At 34.5% G+C, this 17,686-nt stretch overlaps 2 protein-coding genes across 2 annotated transcripts; one reads left to right on the top strand and one right to left on the bottom strand.

Moving 5' to 3' along the window:
- Positions 1 to 2,959: 2,959 nt before the first annotated feature.
- LOC109171887 (4-hydroxy-tetrahydrodipicolinate synthase, chloroplastic) lies at positions 2,960 to 6,209 on the top strand. Its single transcript, XM_019320974.1, has 3 exons — positions 2,960 to 3,138; positions 3,525 to 3,608; positions 5,096 to 6,209. The coding sequence occupies exons 1-3, from the start codon at positions 3,083 to 3,085 to the stop codon at positions 6,021 to 6,023; spliced, it is 1,068 nt and encodes a 355-aa protein (XP_019176519.1). The 5' UTR covers positions 2,960 to 3,082; the 3' UTR covers positions 6,024 to 6,209.
- Positions 6,210 to 7,370: 1,161 nt separating this feature from the next.
- On the bottom strand, positions 7,371 to 12,927 carry LOC109171884 (two-component response regulator ORR21-like). The gene is made up of 7 exons (XM_019320971.1): positions 12,407 to 12,927; positions 11,496 to 11,648; positions 10,999 to 11,412; positions 10,810 to 10,886; positions 9,049 to 9,748; positions 8,551 to 8,967; positions 7,371 to 7,834 (listed from the first exon to the last, which is right to left on the bottom strand). Exons 1-6 carry the CDS (start codon positions 12,522 to 12,524, stop codon positions 8,555 to 8,557), a joined length of 1,875 nt encoding a protein of 624 aa, XP_019176516.1. The 5' UTR covers positions 12,525 to 12,927; the 3' UTR covers positions 7,371 to 7,834; positions 8,551 to 8,554.
- Positions 12,928 to 17,686: the final 4,759 nt, after the last annotated feature.

Genomic DNA, 17,686 nt, shown 5'->3' with positions numbered 1-17,686 from the left:
CGTCACTTGGCCGGACAGCAGCAACTCATGCTCAGCTCTCCGTGCATGGCGGACGTACGGCTGCCTTACCTTCGCCGAATCCAACTCCGCGACAGCAGACGACGGCAACCACCCCGAGCCCTTTAATGGCAGAAACTATGGCGGGGAAGAAGGTTCTTACTTGGCTTAAAGATTGAGGGATAGTCACAATTCACATGTGGCATTACTAGTGTTATGTGTAGGAGTCTTATGCAGTCTTTTAGTGACTGTTCTATCAATTTTATTCTGGGGTCTTTTAATTTCTTAGCTCAAACATTAGCTACATTAGTCAGATAAACAATTTGTACTGGGACTCTGTCTCTACTGATTTTATTCCATGACATCTATAAATGATTTGCTTTACTTTCAAAGAGCAAAACAATAATAATAATATAATTAGAAGTAAAGAAAAAAAAAAGATTATGTGGATGCAAAGTAAGTATTGAATTTTTCCATTTAAAAGAAAAATGTAGTGTAGATGCCACATAAGCAAAACATGGAGCTACAAGCAAAATCAAGTCAAAATGAGTTAATTGTATTTTTTTTTCTATACTCAGAACTTTTTATTTTTAATTGGGAAAACTACAGTTTTAATCATTAAGTTCAATTCTTTTCAAAAAAAAAAAAAAAAAAACAGTCATTAAGTTATTAATGAATTATTATTTCAGTCCGTATTTCATAATTATTTCACATTTTCGATTTTAATCTTTTGAGTTATTTGAATGATTGCACTTTTAACTCTATAATTTAAAGTTATATGTTATATTTAAAAAGACTACTATCAAACCTTAAATCGATAAGGTTAAAAGTAGAAGTAAACTTTCAATATATATCTTATCTAGATATTATATATGCAACAAATTATGCAATCTTCATCTTTGTTAATCAATTGTGGTTTTGGCCATCACTCTTGCAACTCATATTAATTTCGTTGAAAATACATTTGTATTATCTCATGTTTGGTACTCAAATAAAAAAAAAAAAAAAAAAAAAATCTTGAGTTAGAGGCTTATTATCAACTTTTGTATTGAATTGGGCAAATGCATAATATATAGATCACATGCACCAAAAATAACCATCTAATTCGAGAGTTTTTTTTTTTTTTTTTTTTTCAAAACATGAGACAATGCAAATTTATTTTCGACAAAACTAATATGAGTTGCAACAATGATGGGCAAAACCTCTTAGATTAGCAAAGATGGAGATCACCCGTCTTCTTTCTTTTTCCTTTTTAAATTAATTTTGGAGTAATATGTTAGGATATATAATGTCTATAAAAAATATCAAAGTGGATTTTCACTTGTAATCTTAGTAGTAACTTTGTTATATGTAACATATGATTAAGTCACTGACTAAAATAACAACCTCTCAAATAACTTAATGACTAAAATTGAACATGTGAAATAATTAACAATTTACTTAGATTTATGAAAAAGTTCATAGACTTGACTGACTTTTCAACATATTTTTAAAAATAAGACTCTATTACATTGTAGTATGCGTGTGACCTAGAGATTGTAATTTGTTCCGATCCTCGTCCCGACAAGAACGGAGATGAAGAAAATTTTCGAGGAATGTGAGAGACGGGAAATATATGTGATTCCTCGTCGAGGACGGGGATATCCCGTCCCGCTCCCGAATAATTATATATATATATATATATATATATGGGTTAATACCATTTGAGGTCCTCCGAGTATAGTGGTTTTGCCACGTTTAGTCCTAAACTTTCATATTGACCATCTGTAGTCCTTCGACTTTCAAATTTAACCATTCGTGGTCCAAGTTAACCACCCATGGTCCTTCAACTATTAAATTTTAACCAACCATGGTCCTTTCAAGAGGACCACCGTTGGTTAAATTTCAAAACTTGAAGGACCATTGGTGGTTAACTTGGATCACAAATGGTTAAATTTGAAAGTCGAAGGACCATAGATGGTCAATTTGAAAGTTTAGGACTAAACGTGGTAAAACCACTATACTCGAAGGACCTTAGATGGTATTAACTCATATATATATATATATATATATATATATATATATATATATATATATATATATATATATATATATATATATATATATAATTAAAACTTAGATTTTTAATTTTTAAAATTAAAAATTATAATAATTTAAGATTTTGACTAAGTATTAACCGGAGACATGAATGTGGACTACTTTTAATTCCCTGCTGGGGATGGGACAATGACGGGAATGGAGTCGGGGTTTCGAGGACGGGCAGGGGTGGAGGCAAAGGTATGCCAAGGGGGGCCTTGGCCCCCCTCCCCCCCAAATTTTTTTTTAAATATTAAATTGTGTTTAAAAATTTTATATAGAATATTAAAATTTTATTGTTCCTTCAAAATATTTGGCCCCCCTCCCACTTAAATTAATCCTACAAGTTAAGTTATAAACTTTTCAACATCTCCCGATGTCTCTCATTTCAAATTATGTATTCACTATATATATATATTGTGACTCACATTCAAATTATTAAAACATGCGTGAATGTTTTCATTTTTTTAACCATACAAAGCAATGTGCATTGAAACATATTACAAAATAATTTAATATAGATTCAATTATAAATTATTTATTCTAAACTTTATTAAATTTGTAATGTAATGATTATTTTGAAATATGTTAACTGGATATCAATGTATTTGATTTAGTATTTCAACTGTAGTTGGCTCCCCGCACTATTCAATCCTGGCTCCGCCTCTGAAAACGGGGTTGCAATTTTGAAGACTGGACGAGGAGTATACTTTTCGATCCCACTCCACCATATCCCGTTGTCATTCTTTGTGACCTCCCATTTAAAAGAGACTAAAGAGTTATAGTTATGTCACTCGATTACAAGTATTTGGCTACTTTTCAACATTTTAGTGCATATGAATTGACAGCGTCTACAAATCTATTGACTATTGGGCGCAGAAAAGATAACCCACGTCCCACGGTCCACGGATCACCCTTCCCTTCCTAAACCCCTTCCTTACTTTCTCTTTTCTCCTCCGCCCGCCACCTTCACTATCACGCACTCCTCCTTTGAGCTCTCACTTCAAGAATGGCCGCCAATCTTGTCTTCTCCGGTAAGGCCTGCGACCAAACTTCGCTTATCAGGTACTCCCACGCCCTACGATTCTTCATTTTCATTCAATTTACTCATTTCATTTCCCTTGTCTTTTTCCTCCCTTTGCTCCAAACAATGAGATTATTCCTGCCCTTCTGTCTATCTTGAACTGAAATTCGGTGTAAACTTTAAAGCTCTATTCTTTTTGCCGTTAATTTGAAATTGAAGTAATGCGATATCTGTTTGGTTTACATGTGCTTGTTGCCGGAATTGGTTCTCTTTGTTAGTGTATGGATGTGACTGAGCACCTATTTTGTTATATTAAATTTTGTTTCGGAGTATTATGGATTTGATTGTGACCTTACTTTGCTAAGCATATGTTGTGTTTGTTCTTTTGTCGCGCTTAATATTGATTATTTGTGTTGGGTCTGCCCAGGACAACTGCAAGATGGAGGTCTCCCAGAGCTGCAGTAATTCCCAATTTTCATCTCCCTATGAGGAGTAATGAGGTTAAAAATAGGTAAAGAATTTCTGTAATAGTTCTTGTCTTTAAAAGAGAAAAAAAATTATTTTTTAAGTCTTTCTTTTCTGTTCTGTCAATTCTCAGTTCTTTATTATTATTCTTTTACCAGAAAAAAGAAAAAGAACTAAAGAGATTAAAAAAAAAAAAGAATTGTCTTCCTCTAAGCTATTCTTCTTTATTATTGTTCTTGAATGTTATTTTCTGCATCTGTCTTGTTAATTCAAGCAATTTATTTTTCTTGATTCGAAATGTATTCTTTATTTGTGGGATTCTGCTCCTTATAAGTGGATGCAGTTCAGAATTTCAGTAATAGTTCTTGTCTTTAAAAGAGAAAAATGCGATTTTTTAATCTTTCTTTTCTGCTCTGTCAACTCAGTTCTTTACAACTGTATTATTTTTTTTACCAGAAAAAATAAAAAAGGACTAAAGAGATGTTTTAAAAAATTGTCTTCCATCAAGATTTTCTTCTTGATTGTTATTTTTCTCTGGGAGTTGCTTAAAATGCTAGTTAGGTTTCAATCGGCATTTGTGTTGTTAATTCAAACAATTTATTTTTCTTGCTTCGAAATGTTTTATTTGTTTATGGGATTCTGCTTCTTAAGTTCTTATAAGTTGATGCAGTTCGGGATGATTTTTCTAATGCCATTCTTGGCAATAGATTATTAAGTATGTTTGGTCAATCACATGTGAACTGTGAACAGAATCATTTTTCAATTGTTAAGGTTTTTTCTTTCCTCTAATACCTTTGTGCTTAACTTTTCATCCCTGCGAGGTTTCTGGAATCTATTCAGTGGAGGTAACACGATAAGATATTACACTCGCTAATTGCTTTAACTAGAGTGTCACCACAAACTTCTATGAATTATTATGCTGATGCATACAAATTCCACTTTTTTTTTCCCTTTTTTCTAACTTCTGCGGATTTTATAGTAGGGATGCTAAGGAAATAGTGATGCATGGGTCAAGTTCTTGTGCACAAGATATGAATTAAAGAAGCTTTTTCCGTTGTTTCTTCTCCTTAAGTCTCCCTATTTTTGTATCTCGGGGTGGGTGGGTGGGTTAACACCTACTTTTGTGAATTTTGTGGGTTTTTTGGGCTTGGTCATGGATTGTTAAGGGCAATTTAGAGAACGACTTAAACTAAGTATTTTGTCCCCAATTAAAGAAACCCAATATTTTTTAACAACTGCCACATTTTCCTGCAATTATAAACATATGGAATACTCCGAGTTCTAGAAAGGTTGGCTCCTATAGTCCTATTGCCTCGATATATTCTGCATAAATCTTCATTCCTTGAAAAAATCACTTTAAAGTTCAATCAAGATTGTGTCTCCACCCACCACCTGAAAAGAAAAATGAAGAGATATATTAGCATACGGTGAAGACTTTCCGTCTTTTTAAACTAGAAATAAATGCTATCTTTCGTGAATTAGTTGACTTGGAAGAAAGAACTCTTTACTGATTTGCCTTGCTTTTTTATGTAGGACATATGCTGAGGATATAAAAGCACTTAGATTGATTACTGCAATAAAAACTCCGTATCTACCGGATGGCAGATTTGATCTCGAGGCATATGATGCGATAGTAAACATGCAGATTGAAAGTGGTGTCGAAGGCGTAATCGTTGGTGGCACGACCGGTGAGGGTCAATTAATGAGCTGGGATGAACATATCATGCTCATTGGCCACACGGTTAACTGTTTTGGTGGGTCCATCAAGGTTATCGGGAACACGGGAAGCAACTCGACGAGGGAAGCAATACACGCTACCGAGCAGGGCTTTGCGGTCGGAATGCACGCAGCTCTTCACATCAATCCCTACTACGGCAAGACTTCCTTAGAGGGCATGGTTTCTCACTTCAACAGCGTGCTCCCGATGGGACCCACGATTATCTATAACGTGCCATCACGAACCGGTCAAGATATTCCACCTGCCGTGATTGAGACAGTGGCGACGAGCCCTAACCTGGCTGGCGTCAAAGAATGCGTAGGAAATGACCGAGTGGAGCAGTACACAAGCAAAGGTATCGTCGTTTGGAGCGGAAATGATGATCAATGCCACGACTCTAGGTGGGATCACGGCGCAACAGGCGTGATTTCCGTTACGAGCAACTTGGTTCCGGGTCTGATGCGGGAACTTATGTTCGGAGGGAAGAATCCCAGTTTGAACGCCAAGCTCGTGTCCCTAATCCAATGGCTTTTCGAAGAACCAAACCCCATTGGCTTGAACACAGCCATGGCACAGCTCGGGGTTGCTCGCCCCATATTTCGCCTGCCGTATGTTCCACTCCCCAAGAAAAAACGCGAGGAATTTGTGAAGATTGTGAACGATATTGGGCGGGAAAACTTTGTAGGAGAGAAAGATGTTGAAGCTCTGGATGATGATGAGTTCATTTTGGTTGGACGTTATTAGCTTTCTGCACATTGTGGTTAGAACTACTCAGAAGTTTTGTTGAACTTCACCACTGAAATGTGTTTGATGTTTTAGTGTCGTATATGTTTTGTTCTTGAGCCGGGAGGGAATGGAATATCGCGACAAACAAAAATATTCACCACTTTCGACTTAAATGCAATTAGTATATTGTGCATTAAGACTTAATTGGTACATCATTTTAGTGGTTTTATAATCTACTTTCAGTACACAAATAATACATTTTTAATATATTTTTTTATAGTCCTTACTCCTTAGTACACAAATAATATATTTTTAATATATTAAAAATATAAAATATATTTTTTTATAGCTCATACAGCACTATGTGGACGATATACCATGGACCAGGGTTCAAAGTGCATTGTGGATCCTGGTGTATGTATATGTCTTATGTTGTGAGTTTTTGTATTATGAAATTATGCACCAAGTATGAATTTTGTACCTGATACAAATTAGTAATTGTGTCATATTATAAATTTATGTGTCTTGTGTTATGAAAAAATAAGTAATATATAACATGTGTATACGTCTTGTATTGTGATTTTTTTTGTATCTTGTGTTATGAAATTATGTACCTCGTCGTTTCAATCCAAGATCCATAATGCTATTTGGACATTCGTCCATGATATAAATAGCCACCAAAAGTTATACTCTTCTTTCATATCTAGTGGGCTTGTTTCAAATGTTTATCTTTTAGGTTATGGATAAGGTGAGTCCTTTTTTAGTTGTTATATAGTGGATCTTGGTCAAACATCGATGTGTGAATCATGATCGTCGAATGAAACTGTAGTAGAATTAAAATGATACTTTAATGTTATTATAATGAAATTAGTATGTGTGAAAAATGAAAACTAAAAAACAACGCATATTATTGTCAAATAAAATTGTAGTATAATTAAAATGATATTTTAGACTTTTAATATTGCTATAGTGGAACTAATGTGCGGAGCCATATAATAACATATGTTGTCCAATGACCTAAAGTGCAATTAAAATAATACTAAACATTACTATAATTAAACTAGTGTATATGAAAAATAAAACAAAAAAATACAGAGTAAAACTCAAGCAATAATGTATATTATCAAATGAAACTATAGTATAATTAAAATGATATTTTAATATTGCTATAATGAAACTAGCATGGAGGAAAAATAAAATTAAAAACATAACAATATTGTCAAATGAACAAAAGTGTAATTAAAATGATACATACTTCATGATCCACGTTGTTACATAGACCATGATCCACAATAAAATTTGCCCTCTTTTTTACCAACCTCCTAACATGCAAGGGAAGCTAACATAACAGAATAGACAACAATGTAACATTAACATACCTATACACAAATATATTTCGAAAAATAACATAAATCCAAAAATTACACTATTTGGATTGGGCACAAGTAATGAATGAGCCCACTACACAATTACAAAAGCAAAAGGGGCAGTCATGTGAATATTCTTACATAATCTTTTGACTTATTCCCTAAATATTACTAAGGCAGGCAAAATAATAAATACTTGCCCCAATATTTGTAGAACCTACCCAGAAACTTGCACCCAATGGACACTATTATGCCATTGATCTTCTTCCTAAATATCAGTTCACTAAATACACCAAGGCCAAAACTATTACTTACCCTTATTCTGCAGGTGATTGTAAAATGGATTCTATTACCACAAGCAAATCACGAGCAAGTGCTTTCCTAATCCTTCGGGACCTTCCCTAGCATTGAAGGTTACAATTTCAAAGCAACATCGGACACCTTACAGCAGAAAGGATAACCCTGCAGAGAGTATTTGGAATGTTAATCAAGAATATTTAATAGAACACCGAGGGTCTTTCTTGGCTAAACACTTTCAAATAATATCTAAGCACTAAATCACCTATTCATTGTTGCAAGCACATGAGAGGAGTGTGTAATGTTCAGTAAAATAAATCAAAATTTTAAGATAGACCACTTGGGGTGCCATGTACTAGGGATTGATAACACATAAATCTTCATCCCATCAATAACAGTAACTTAAAAAGACAGTACCCTCTCTTGAAATGGTTTAAAAACCATAATCATGCAATTTTCCAGCAAAAATCAGGCATCCAACACTGAACTCGAGGATATTTTTGTCACACTTTACAATATAATATGGTCATTTTTCTTGTTAGGCACCATAAGTTTTGACACCAAGTTGCAACCACAATACCCTTATCCAGCACTAGTTGCCCTTTTGAAATTGTGTTCAGAAAAAAGCAGACAGTTAAAAACCATATCAAAAAAAATAATTTTTAAACATTTTGAAACATCAATGATAATATCATAGTTCAACCCAAACTTCAGTACCCACCCCCAAAAAAAATGTAATTACTTCACAAGAGACACTAACAAAAAACCTATGATATGGAAAATAGTCCACGACTCAGTGCCTCACGTTTCGTAATAGGAAGGCTCTGGCACCAAAATCTTGCTATGAAACAATGCAGAAGTTGTAATAAGTTCAAGCTTACCTAATCACTGAAAAACACTCGTGAAGTCATTTGGAGGAATTCTTTGCAGCATTTGGACACTAACTTTAGCATTGTCAGCAATATTCACATCTGGCTCCTGCTTCACTTTGCATGTATTGCTTTCCTTATAGATTCTTGAATGATATATGTTACTTATTGGTGGTGATTCAGATTCATCAATAGCAAAGCGACTAGGAATGGATGATCCTCTACTGGCAAACCCAAGATTCCTAATAGGTCCCTGGTCAAGCAATTGATTTGATTTGTGATTGTCTGGAACAGGGATGCCAGTAATGTTAGGTACAACACCTGCCACGTGTCTAGAAGCACCAATGATACACGCTGAGTTCTGAACTTGCCAGCTAGCACTGTTGTCAGCAATCGTAGAGCATGATGAGACAGATGGAGAGAGAGAGCCTGTAGCACAAAACATATTAGACCTACATGGCAGTTTCTGTTCCCTATTAGCTACTTGCCCAGCACCTGAAGAAGAATTACCTGATTGTGGAGAAAGAATTCTAGAATCCATTACATTACTTTTGCTAAAACTGCTGGTCTGACTGATTGAAGCAGGACTATTTGTGACTTGAAAATTGGCTGAAGACAGAGATGGAACCACTAGGCATGAGGGCCGCACATTAACCGGACGGCAGGACTCTGGAATAGTAGATAACTTCTGATGCTGCTCCATTTGTTGCTGTTTTTGCTGTTGTTGATGGTGTTGCATCATTGTTGTTAACATATTACCATTTTGAGCACCTAAACCACTAAGATTGACACTGGGAACCACACAAACATTTTTTGGGGGCCAAGCTCCGACACCTAAAGGAATATCCTCTGTTGACAAATGTTGAGTAAATTGTTTGGAAATGTTTGGTGGGCACTTCATCAGAGGCTGACCATAAGCCACAGCTTGATCATCAAGAATGTATTTTGTGCCTGGCAGAGATGCTTGTAGCAAAGCTGGATGGTCAATTGTTGGCAAAACTAGACCACTTGTAGGTCGCCCTAAAAACTCAGCATGAATAGCTGCCAAAGTTTGTGGAGCAATTTGGCAGGAGGCTGCTAGTGCTTGAATTTCATATCTCCCCAAAGAACCCAGATTTGGATTTGGTTCAATTGGTCCACAAAAGGAATTAGGAAGGCCACCCTGTTGTTGAGCAACTCCACTCAGCCGTTTCAAATAAAGCCTAAATTTCTGCATGTTGGGAATCAAAGAGTTAGCAAATAGAAATGAGTGTGCACTGTGGCTATAAGACAACTATGAACTTTGCTTACAAAAAAACTGGTGTTTGTCCACAAATCCTAGGACCTCATTATTTAGTCGTAAAAAGATAACTAAATTGCATATTTAAGCACTAGTTGAATTTGTTGAGATAGAGGAAACACAACACTCTAGAGATATATCCAGGGTATCACCGTATCACTATGTACCTTCTCCACAAACATATGGATTTTCTCTAAATACTAGACACAATTTAATAATCATCAGAATCTTTTACAAATACCATGATTCTAGTAGGTGCAAATTAACAACATATAGAGTACTTCCAAACACATTAAAAGGTGATATACTGCAGAAAAACACCAACTTAGCCATATTTCCTTTAACTTTAGCCTCTAAACCTTACTATATTAAACCATCCTTCTACTGACCACACAAAGAAGGAAAAATAAACAAAATAAATGATGATGGTAAGATGGTTATGCTTTTTTGAAAGGTAAAAGAACTGTATAGAACCATGTGGCATCATATAACAATAGGACAACTCCTCAGTTATTTAGAACCCCCTGGCATTAGTCATCTAGTCTCTTAGAAAGTGATGTAGTAAATCCAGGGACCATATATATAGATCCCCAAAAATAAAAATAAAAATAGAAAAAACTAATAATAATCATTCAGGGAAAAATTAGTGATTAAGATGTTTGCATTTAGCCCATATACTAACAACAGAATAACAAACACAGCTTCTGTGTTATACACAAATATGTTCCCCCCCACTGTCCAACCCCTTCCATAAATCCATCCCTTATTGGGGTCAATTGGTCAAATAGCATATCACTCAAAGCATAAGGGCTATCTCTGTTTTTTTATAATGATAGAGCGGGAGTTAATGGTTGGTGTACTCTTTTCATGGAAGATATATTTGAAGTGCTTGTGATTCTCCCATTGTACCTCTATGTATATGGGCGAGGTAAAAAGTGAACATATTAACATGAAAAGTAACGCATTTATACAATTTCTATAAGACATTGCACCTGCAAGTGGCTAGCAACATTTTCTCTTGTTAAACCAGGAACATTCATTAATTCTAGGATTCTCTTAGGTACAGCCTCTGTAAAGAAATACAACAAATAAAAGTTAGAAATATTAAAATTGGAAATCCTGTGGTAAGGATATATTTTGTAAATAAAATTCATAGAAGACAAAGTTGCAAAAGTTCATACTGTCAATCCCAAGTTGGTTAACAGCACTAACAAACTGTTGATGAAGTTCCACTGACCAAACCACACGTGGTTTCTTTGCAGTAGCTGGGTCATCATTTTCTATTTCATCGTCATCATCATCATCATCATCATCATCTTTAAAATCTCTTTTCTTCGTCACCGTTTTCAAGACTCCATCAGCTCCTTCAATAACAGAAGAAGCATACTCAGCATCATCACCTCCCTGTTTAGGCTGATCATTATCTTCAAAGCTGCCAGAATGGTCATTTTCTTTACTTAGATTACACTTCTTCCTAACAACATGCTGCCAGATATTCTTCAACTCCTCATCACGTATAGGCTTAATCAGATAATCACAAGCCCCATGTCGAATTCCCTTCATGACAAGGTTAGTTCTTCCATCTGCTGACATCACTGCAAAACATTAAACAGGTATGTATCAGTTCAAAGAAATATTTCATGCATTTCAGGCAGAGAATTATCAGTTTATCACTCACTTATAACAGGAAGGTCCATTTCCAGCCCAACATGCTCAAGAAGTTTGAATCCATCCATATCAGGCATATGGACATCACTTATCACAATGTCATAACAGCCTCTCCTTTCCCGTAATAAGTTTAATGCTGCAGTTGCTTGGGAACAAATGGTCACTGCAATCAGTTAAAAAGAAACCAAAAGTAGTAAGAATGGATTTTAACAATTTAATTTGCTAGAGCAAAGAGGATTTATAGCAATTGCAAAGACTTGTATAACAGATCCACAAATGACATAATCAAACTAAACGATCAGCCTGATGCTTTATAGGTGGACATAAAGCATTCAAGTCACTAATAGAGCATTGGCACATTCAAGTCTCTTGTCCCAACATGTAATTATCTTCCTCTTTCGTAAACCCCTTTACTTGAACGAATTACATGTTAGCACTCTTTAATAAATTGTAAAATAACATAAACTTAACCAGAAGTCTTACCGTAAAAGTGAAGATGTAAAGAGGCAAATTTTAAAGAGTAGGGCTAAATGTGGCAATGCCACAATAGTCGAGTACTATAATTGGAATTTGCTCGAAAATATATCAACTCAAGTACTTGAAAAACTTCAGAATTGTGGAAAATTCTCAAAAAATATAAAGAAAATGACTAAACTTATGCTTATCACCATGGAAAACAGCCAAAATAAAAAATAAAAAATAAGATGATATTTCTTATCCCGCCAACGGAGACACCACTCTCAATGAAGTGTGGCAATAAATAAATAAATCTCAAAGCGGATTAGTGGAATTACAAATCAATAGTTCAAAAACATCTCAAATTACCAAGCAAAATATACTAAATGACGCAAAAAAGATACGTTGATCAAATGGGAAGCAATAAAAATAAGTAATAAATAATACAAAAACAACAGAACAAACCATTGTACTTGCACTTGCGAAGCATTTGCTCTAGAATTCTGAGGCAAAGAAGGTCGTCGTCAACTACTAGCACCCTGAGCCCAACCGGGAACTGCTCCGGCACTACCGCAGCAGCCATCACAAATCACAACCCTACCCCGCGAGAAATCAAACCACACAATTACACTCCGTACGACGCCCAGGAGCACTCAGAACTCCGTACCTCTGTCAGAGCTGCAACCGAGCAGCAAGCTGCTATGTCATTGATGAATTTAACCTGCATAAACCCAGCAGAAGCGATGCGCGAGCGCGATCTATGTGGAAATTGAGGTTGAAAACGTAATAAACAGGCGGAGATGAAGAATTTGAGAGAGACCACTTTAGGGTTCCAATGATTGAGCAATTAGGGGAGTAACAGAAAGCAAGACCAAAACGAACAAAAGTGGAGACTTCAAGCCGGAGGAAATGAAGGAGAAAGGGGAAAAATCGGTGGGACTGTACCGGACGAGTAGCAGTGTTGCACAGTTGTTCTTAGACAAAGGATCAATTCTGTTCTACTACGTAAGAAAATAATTGCAAAAGATAAAATAAAAAAGAAAAGTGGTTTGGCGGCTATTAATCATAGTTGGGTTTAACCGGGCTAAAATGGGTAAAAATACAAATTTGTAATAACAATGTCACTTAGAGTGCGTTTGGAAATTTCAAAAAAGTAAATCATTTTTGTTGATTTATGGTGTTTGGCTAGGCAGGAAAATGAGAAGTCAAAAGAAAATTAGCTCTGGTGAAATAACTCTATACTTTCGGAAAATGACTTCCTTTTTTTTTGGGAAGTCATTTTTCATTTCGGAAAATCACTCTGCTCGTCGCTGATGAGGAAGACGGAGGAAGAAACCCAATCACTGTGTCGATCTGCCCCTCACCGCCGTTGATCTATCCGATCACCGTCGCCTACCACCATCGCTACTAGTCGAGAATAAAGAAAGAGGGAAACGAAGGTTCAAGGCCTGTTGCTTCGCCGCCGAATCTGCTTCAAGGTAGACGGGGGTTCAAGAAAGAGAGACAGAGGCCGCCGAATCTGCTGTCCACCAACACCGGAAATCGATTTCACCAAACCCTAATGGTCACCCGTCAAATCTCCTATCCACCGCCAGTGTTTTGCCTTCTTCTTCTTCTTCTTTTTTTTTTTTTTCCCTAATTTCACATACTGATTTGTATACTGGCATACTGCTATGTTTTGTCTAATTTCACCATCGCCACTGTCCACCACTTTTTTTTTCTTTTTTTTCTTTTTTTTTTTGCCTATGTTCACATAATAATTTGTGATATTTTTTTTGGGTTTTGTCAATTTCCTATTAATTTCTGAAAAATGAACCAAATACACAAATACAGTTTTTTGTTGTGTAGCCAAACACCAGAAAAGAAAAATATTTTCTGAAAAATGACTCATTTTTCAAAAGTCATTTTCTTGCTTTCCAAACGGACCCTTAGTTAGAATCTTAGATCTCTTAGTTTGAGACGATCAGTTATGAGCAACTTAGGCGAGTTTAACTCCTTGTGGTCATTTGTCAACTAAAGTCATGAGGCAGGAGTTGATTCAGTGCACACTCTCGAATACTGGTTGCTGACCCCTGAATTATCATGGTCTACTCATTTATTATCATATTGGGTCGAGGTGTGAGATTTGTGGGTGAAGAATTTTATCTTTTGCGGATAGGATTTTGCTATTCACTTAAAAAATAAAAATAATACAAAGCATTAAAGTAGCATTATCTAATTATGAGTGTGATTGGAAGTTGTATTATTTGATCTAAAATATACAAGGTATAAAGTGACAAATAAAAATATTCATGCCACATCACAAGTTACCGTTAAAATGATTGACATCGCCATCACCTTAAAAAAAAAAAAAAAAAAAAAAAAAAAAAAAAAAAAAAAAAAAAAAAAAAAAAAGAGTTTGATTTAACACTATAAGTTATTATGGCATTACTAGCATATGAGTTCTACTATATGTACTCCCTAATTTTACTCTCTGATGTGACGGACTCTGATAAGTCCCAATACAAATGTCTACATCAAAGATTTTGTGTGTAGGAGTACAAGTTAGGAGTACAAAATGTGAGTACATGTAGCATTTTCCCTAGTATACTAACATCCTTTATATAATAAAGCTATATGGTTTGGGAAATAATTAATGTTATAATTAATGCCACAACATCTTTTATTATAAAAAAAAAAAAACACAATATTTAAAAAATAAACTAGCTATATATTATATAATCATATAAAAAATATACTTTTGAAAAATAAAATAGTTATATATTATATAATCATATAAAAAATGTGTTCAATTAGAGTTTAAATTTACACATACAAAATTTGAAATTTGCTTTCCAAATGTAATTATCTTAGTTATTATTTGTATCGTGAAAATTATAATATAGATGAAATGCAATTAAGAATAAATCAATGTAATTATATAAATTATCTCTATAAGTTTATTTGAATATGCACATAATTAGAGATTATATTAACCATACAAAATTTTAATTTTAATTTTAATTGTAATTTTGTATTCTATAAAAATAATAAATACTTGACCAATGGAAGCTCAAAAATATTATTATATTAAATAATTTAAAATATTTTAGTTTTTATATTTTTTATTTATATTTATAATAACATAATTTTTTTCCGTGCATCGCGCTGATGAATTACTAGTTATTTATAAAATACAAAAAGTCAATTATTGTCAAATAAATTCTAATACTTGTTGTCTATAACTGTACTTGCTCCAATAAAAAATAAGCTTCAATACGCATAGGCAACGGAACCACAAGTTTGTATGTTGTTAAAACTAGGGGTGTCAAAGTGGGCCAAAGCTCGCGGGTTAGTCTGCACTCGTCCCGCAATGGGGCGGGTTAGGGCCTCAAGAAATTAGGCTCGCGAAAATGCGGGCCTAACGGGCATGGTCCGCGGAGGGCCAGAGCCCGCGCGGGCAAATCCGCGCGGGTTGTGGGCCGACCCGTGGGCCCGGCCATATTTAAAAAATAAATAAATAAATTATATATATAATATCTTTTTTTTTTAAAATCATATATATAATATCTTAATTCTTAGGCAATGTGTAGATCTAACTATCTAAGAGTACGCAGAAGGGGAGAAATCCAATAATTCAATAATTCCTAGAGTACGTAGTTCTTGATTCTAAAAAAAAGAGTACGTAGTTCTTCGGTTCTCCCGTCTCCATCCGCCTCCAACTCTATCAAATAATTACTAAAACTAAATCATCAATTCATACATATTTATGAATTACTAAATCGCCTCCAAGTCTAGCAAACATACATATTTATATATGTATTATACACATACGGGAATTGTAGAGGGCTGAAGCCGAGAGAGAAATCGAGTGTGCTGTTGAACCCTAGCTTTGATCACCCTTCTACAGTTCTGCTGAACGCGCGGTATCGATCTGAGAGATTTGGGCGAGGTTTATGGATTTTATGGAAGTTTCCGGTGCCATATTTCAAGCGGTTTTAACATGTTTATATACTATTTAATGTTTTTTTAAAAAAAATTAAGAGATGGCTCGCGGGCCAGCCCGCGAGACTCGCAAGCCCGCATGGGGTGGGCTTGGGTTGTATAGTCCCAAGCCCGCGGGCTTCGCGGACCGGTCCGCCAAAGCCCGCCAAATAAAAAGCCCGCGGTGGGACGGGCCTAATGAGGCGTGCCGGCCCGTATTGACACCCCTAGTTAAAACTAAAGGATACACAACTACAATGTTTTTTTCCCTACTTGATTTATTGATTATTTTTTTAATAATACCTTGAGTTACAATATTGTGCATGCTTTTTAAAGTTGTACATTTAGGGTCCATTTTGAAATCCGTAAAATGTTTTTGAGAAAATGAGTCATTTTTCATAAAATATTTTTCTTTCCAGTGTTTAGATGCACAACAGAAAAATGTCTTTGTGTATTTGGTTTTCTGAAAATGAGCAGAAAAACGAGTAGAATCATATACTTCAACATTTTAATTTAATTGTTATATACCCAAAAAAAAATTATTTTTTTATTTTTTCTATCTATCTATAAAACAAATAAAAATAAAACACACTGTTTTTTAATAAAAAAATATTAAAAAACAAATATTTGTTTACATTTTAAAAATATAAAACAAAAACTAGAGGAATTCTCTGGTTTCCGCAGTTACTAAAGGAAATCATGTTTTTTGGCGACATGGGCACTTGGCGGAAGTCATTTTCCGCCAAAATGCTTATATTTTTTCCAGTCAACGAAAAATGTTTTCCGTTAACTGGATTTTCCTATTGCATCCAAACACAATAAATTCAGAAAACACTTTCTATAAACCATTTTACGGGTTTTCAAACGGACATTTAATGATTTTAGATGTGTAAATTACAATTTTTGAGGGGTGAGTAAACTTTTAAAATATTTCAAAACTTCTTGTTATTGGCATTAATTGGCCAAATTATTTTGGCAAAACCTATCAAAATAGGAATTTCAAAATCTAATACAAAATGAGAAGTTCAAGTCAAAGTGAAACAATGAAACAAATATTACCACATTAATATGAGTCAAAATGACAAGATCTATAAAAGGATGTCAATGCACAAGGCACAATGTCTAATCAAGAATTTCTAGGCATTCTTTGAGCTCTTTAACAGTTTTCCACAAACTACAAAATGTCTCTACTAGGTTTGTTACACTCTAAGCATAATACTAAATTTTTCTTTTTTGTACGTAATGAAAATACTAGACAGATACATCTTATATGGTTTAAATTTATTATAAGTAGTACTAGGGTTAAGGTTTCACTTGATAGATAGGGAAATCTTCAAGCATCTAGGTTTTGTTTTTGGATCATCTTTAGGTTTGGTTAATGACCATTTCAATGTTGTATATACTTGTCTCTCAAGATATTCAACCATGTATCTCTCTTTTTTCGTTTTTTCATTTTTTTTCAATGTTTTTTCCTTTGTTTTTAGTCATTTCTTTCAAAACATTATAGATAAAGTGTTGATATTATTTTGTACTCCGTAATTTTTTTCTAACAAACAAACAATGCTTTCACTTGACACACACAGGGGTTCAAATGATAAATGATCTTTATGTAAAAAGTGACTAATCACAAGCGCCACTAAAGTCATCAATGATTGGGGGGTTTTAGTAAAAAAACGTATAGTCAATTTTATAATTATTGTAAATGATCAATTTTGCAATAATTATAAAATTGACATCACCAATATTTCTCTTATTTTTCAACAACTCTCAATTGTTACTTAT

This window comes from Ipomoea nil, unplaced genomic scaffold (assembly GCF_001879475.1).
Source record: "Ipomoea nil cultivar Tokyo-kokei standard unplaced genomic scaffold, Asagao_1.1 scaffold0382, whole genome shotgun sequence".
In the NCBI taxonomy this organism is placed as follows: Eukaryota; Viridiplantae; Streptophyta; class Magnoliopsida; order Solanales; family Convolvulaceae; genus Ipomoea; species Ipomoea nil.
The sequence above is the reverse complement of the archived record's forward strand: the minus strand, read 5'-3'. Positions and strand labels throughout refer to the sequence as shown.

Excerpts from the sequence above, each read along its gene's own strand:
- LOC109171884 (XM_019320971.1), bottom strand. The coding sequence starts at position 12,524 with ATGGCTGCTGCGGTAGTGCCGGAGCAGTTCCCGGTTGGGCTCAGGGTG. Across the intron at positions 11,649-12,406 it reads TCGCAAGTGCAAGTACAATG|TGACCATTTGTTCCCAAGCA; the intron begins GTTTGTTCTGTT and ends AACTGATTGCAG. Across the intron at positions 8,968-9,048 it reads AATTCTTTCTCCACAATCAG|GCTCTCTCTCTCCATCTGTC; the intron begins GTAATTCTTCTT and ends TTTGTGCTACAG.
- LOC109171887 (XM_019320974.1), top strand. The coding sequence starts at position 3,083 with ATGGCCGCCAATCTTGTCTTCTCCGGTAAGGCCTGCGACCAAACTTCG. Across the intron at positions 3,139-3,524 it reads GACCAAACTTCGCTTATCAG|GACAACTGCAAGATGGAGGT; the intron begins GTACTCCCACGC and ends GGGTCTGCCCAG. Across the intron at positions 3,609-5,095 it reads AGTAATGAGGTTAAAAATAG|GACATATGCTGAGGATATAA; the intron begins GTAAAGAATTTC and ends TTTTTTATGTAG.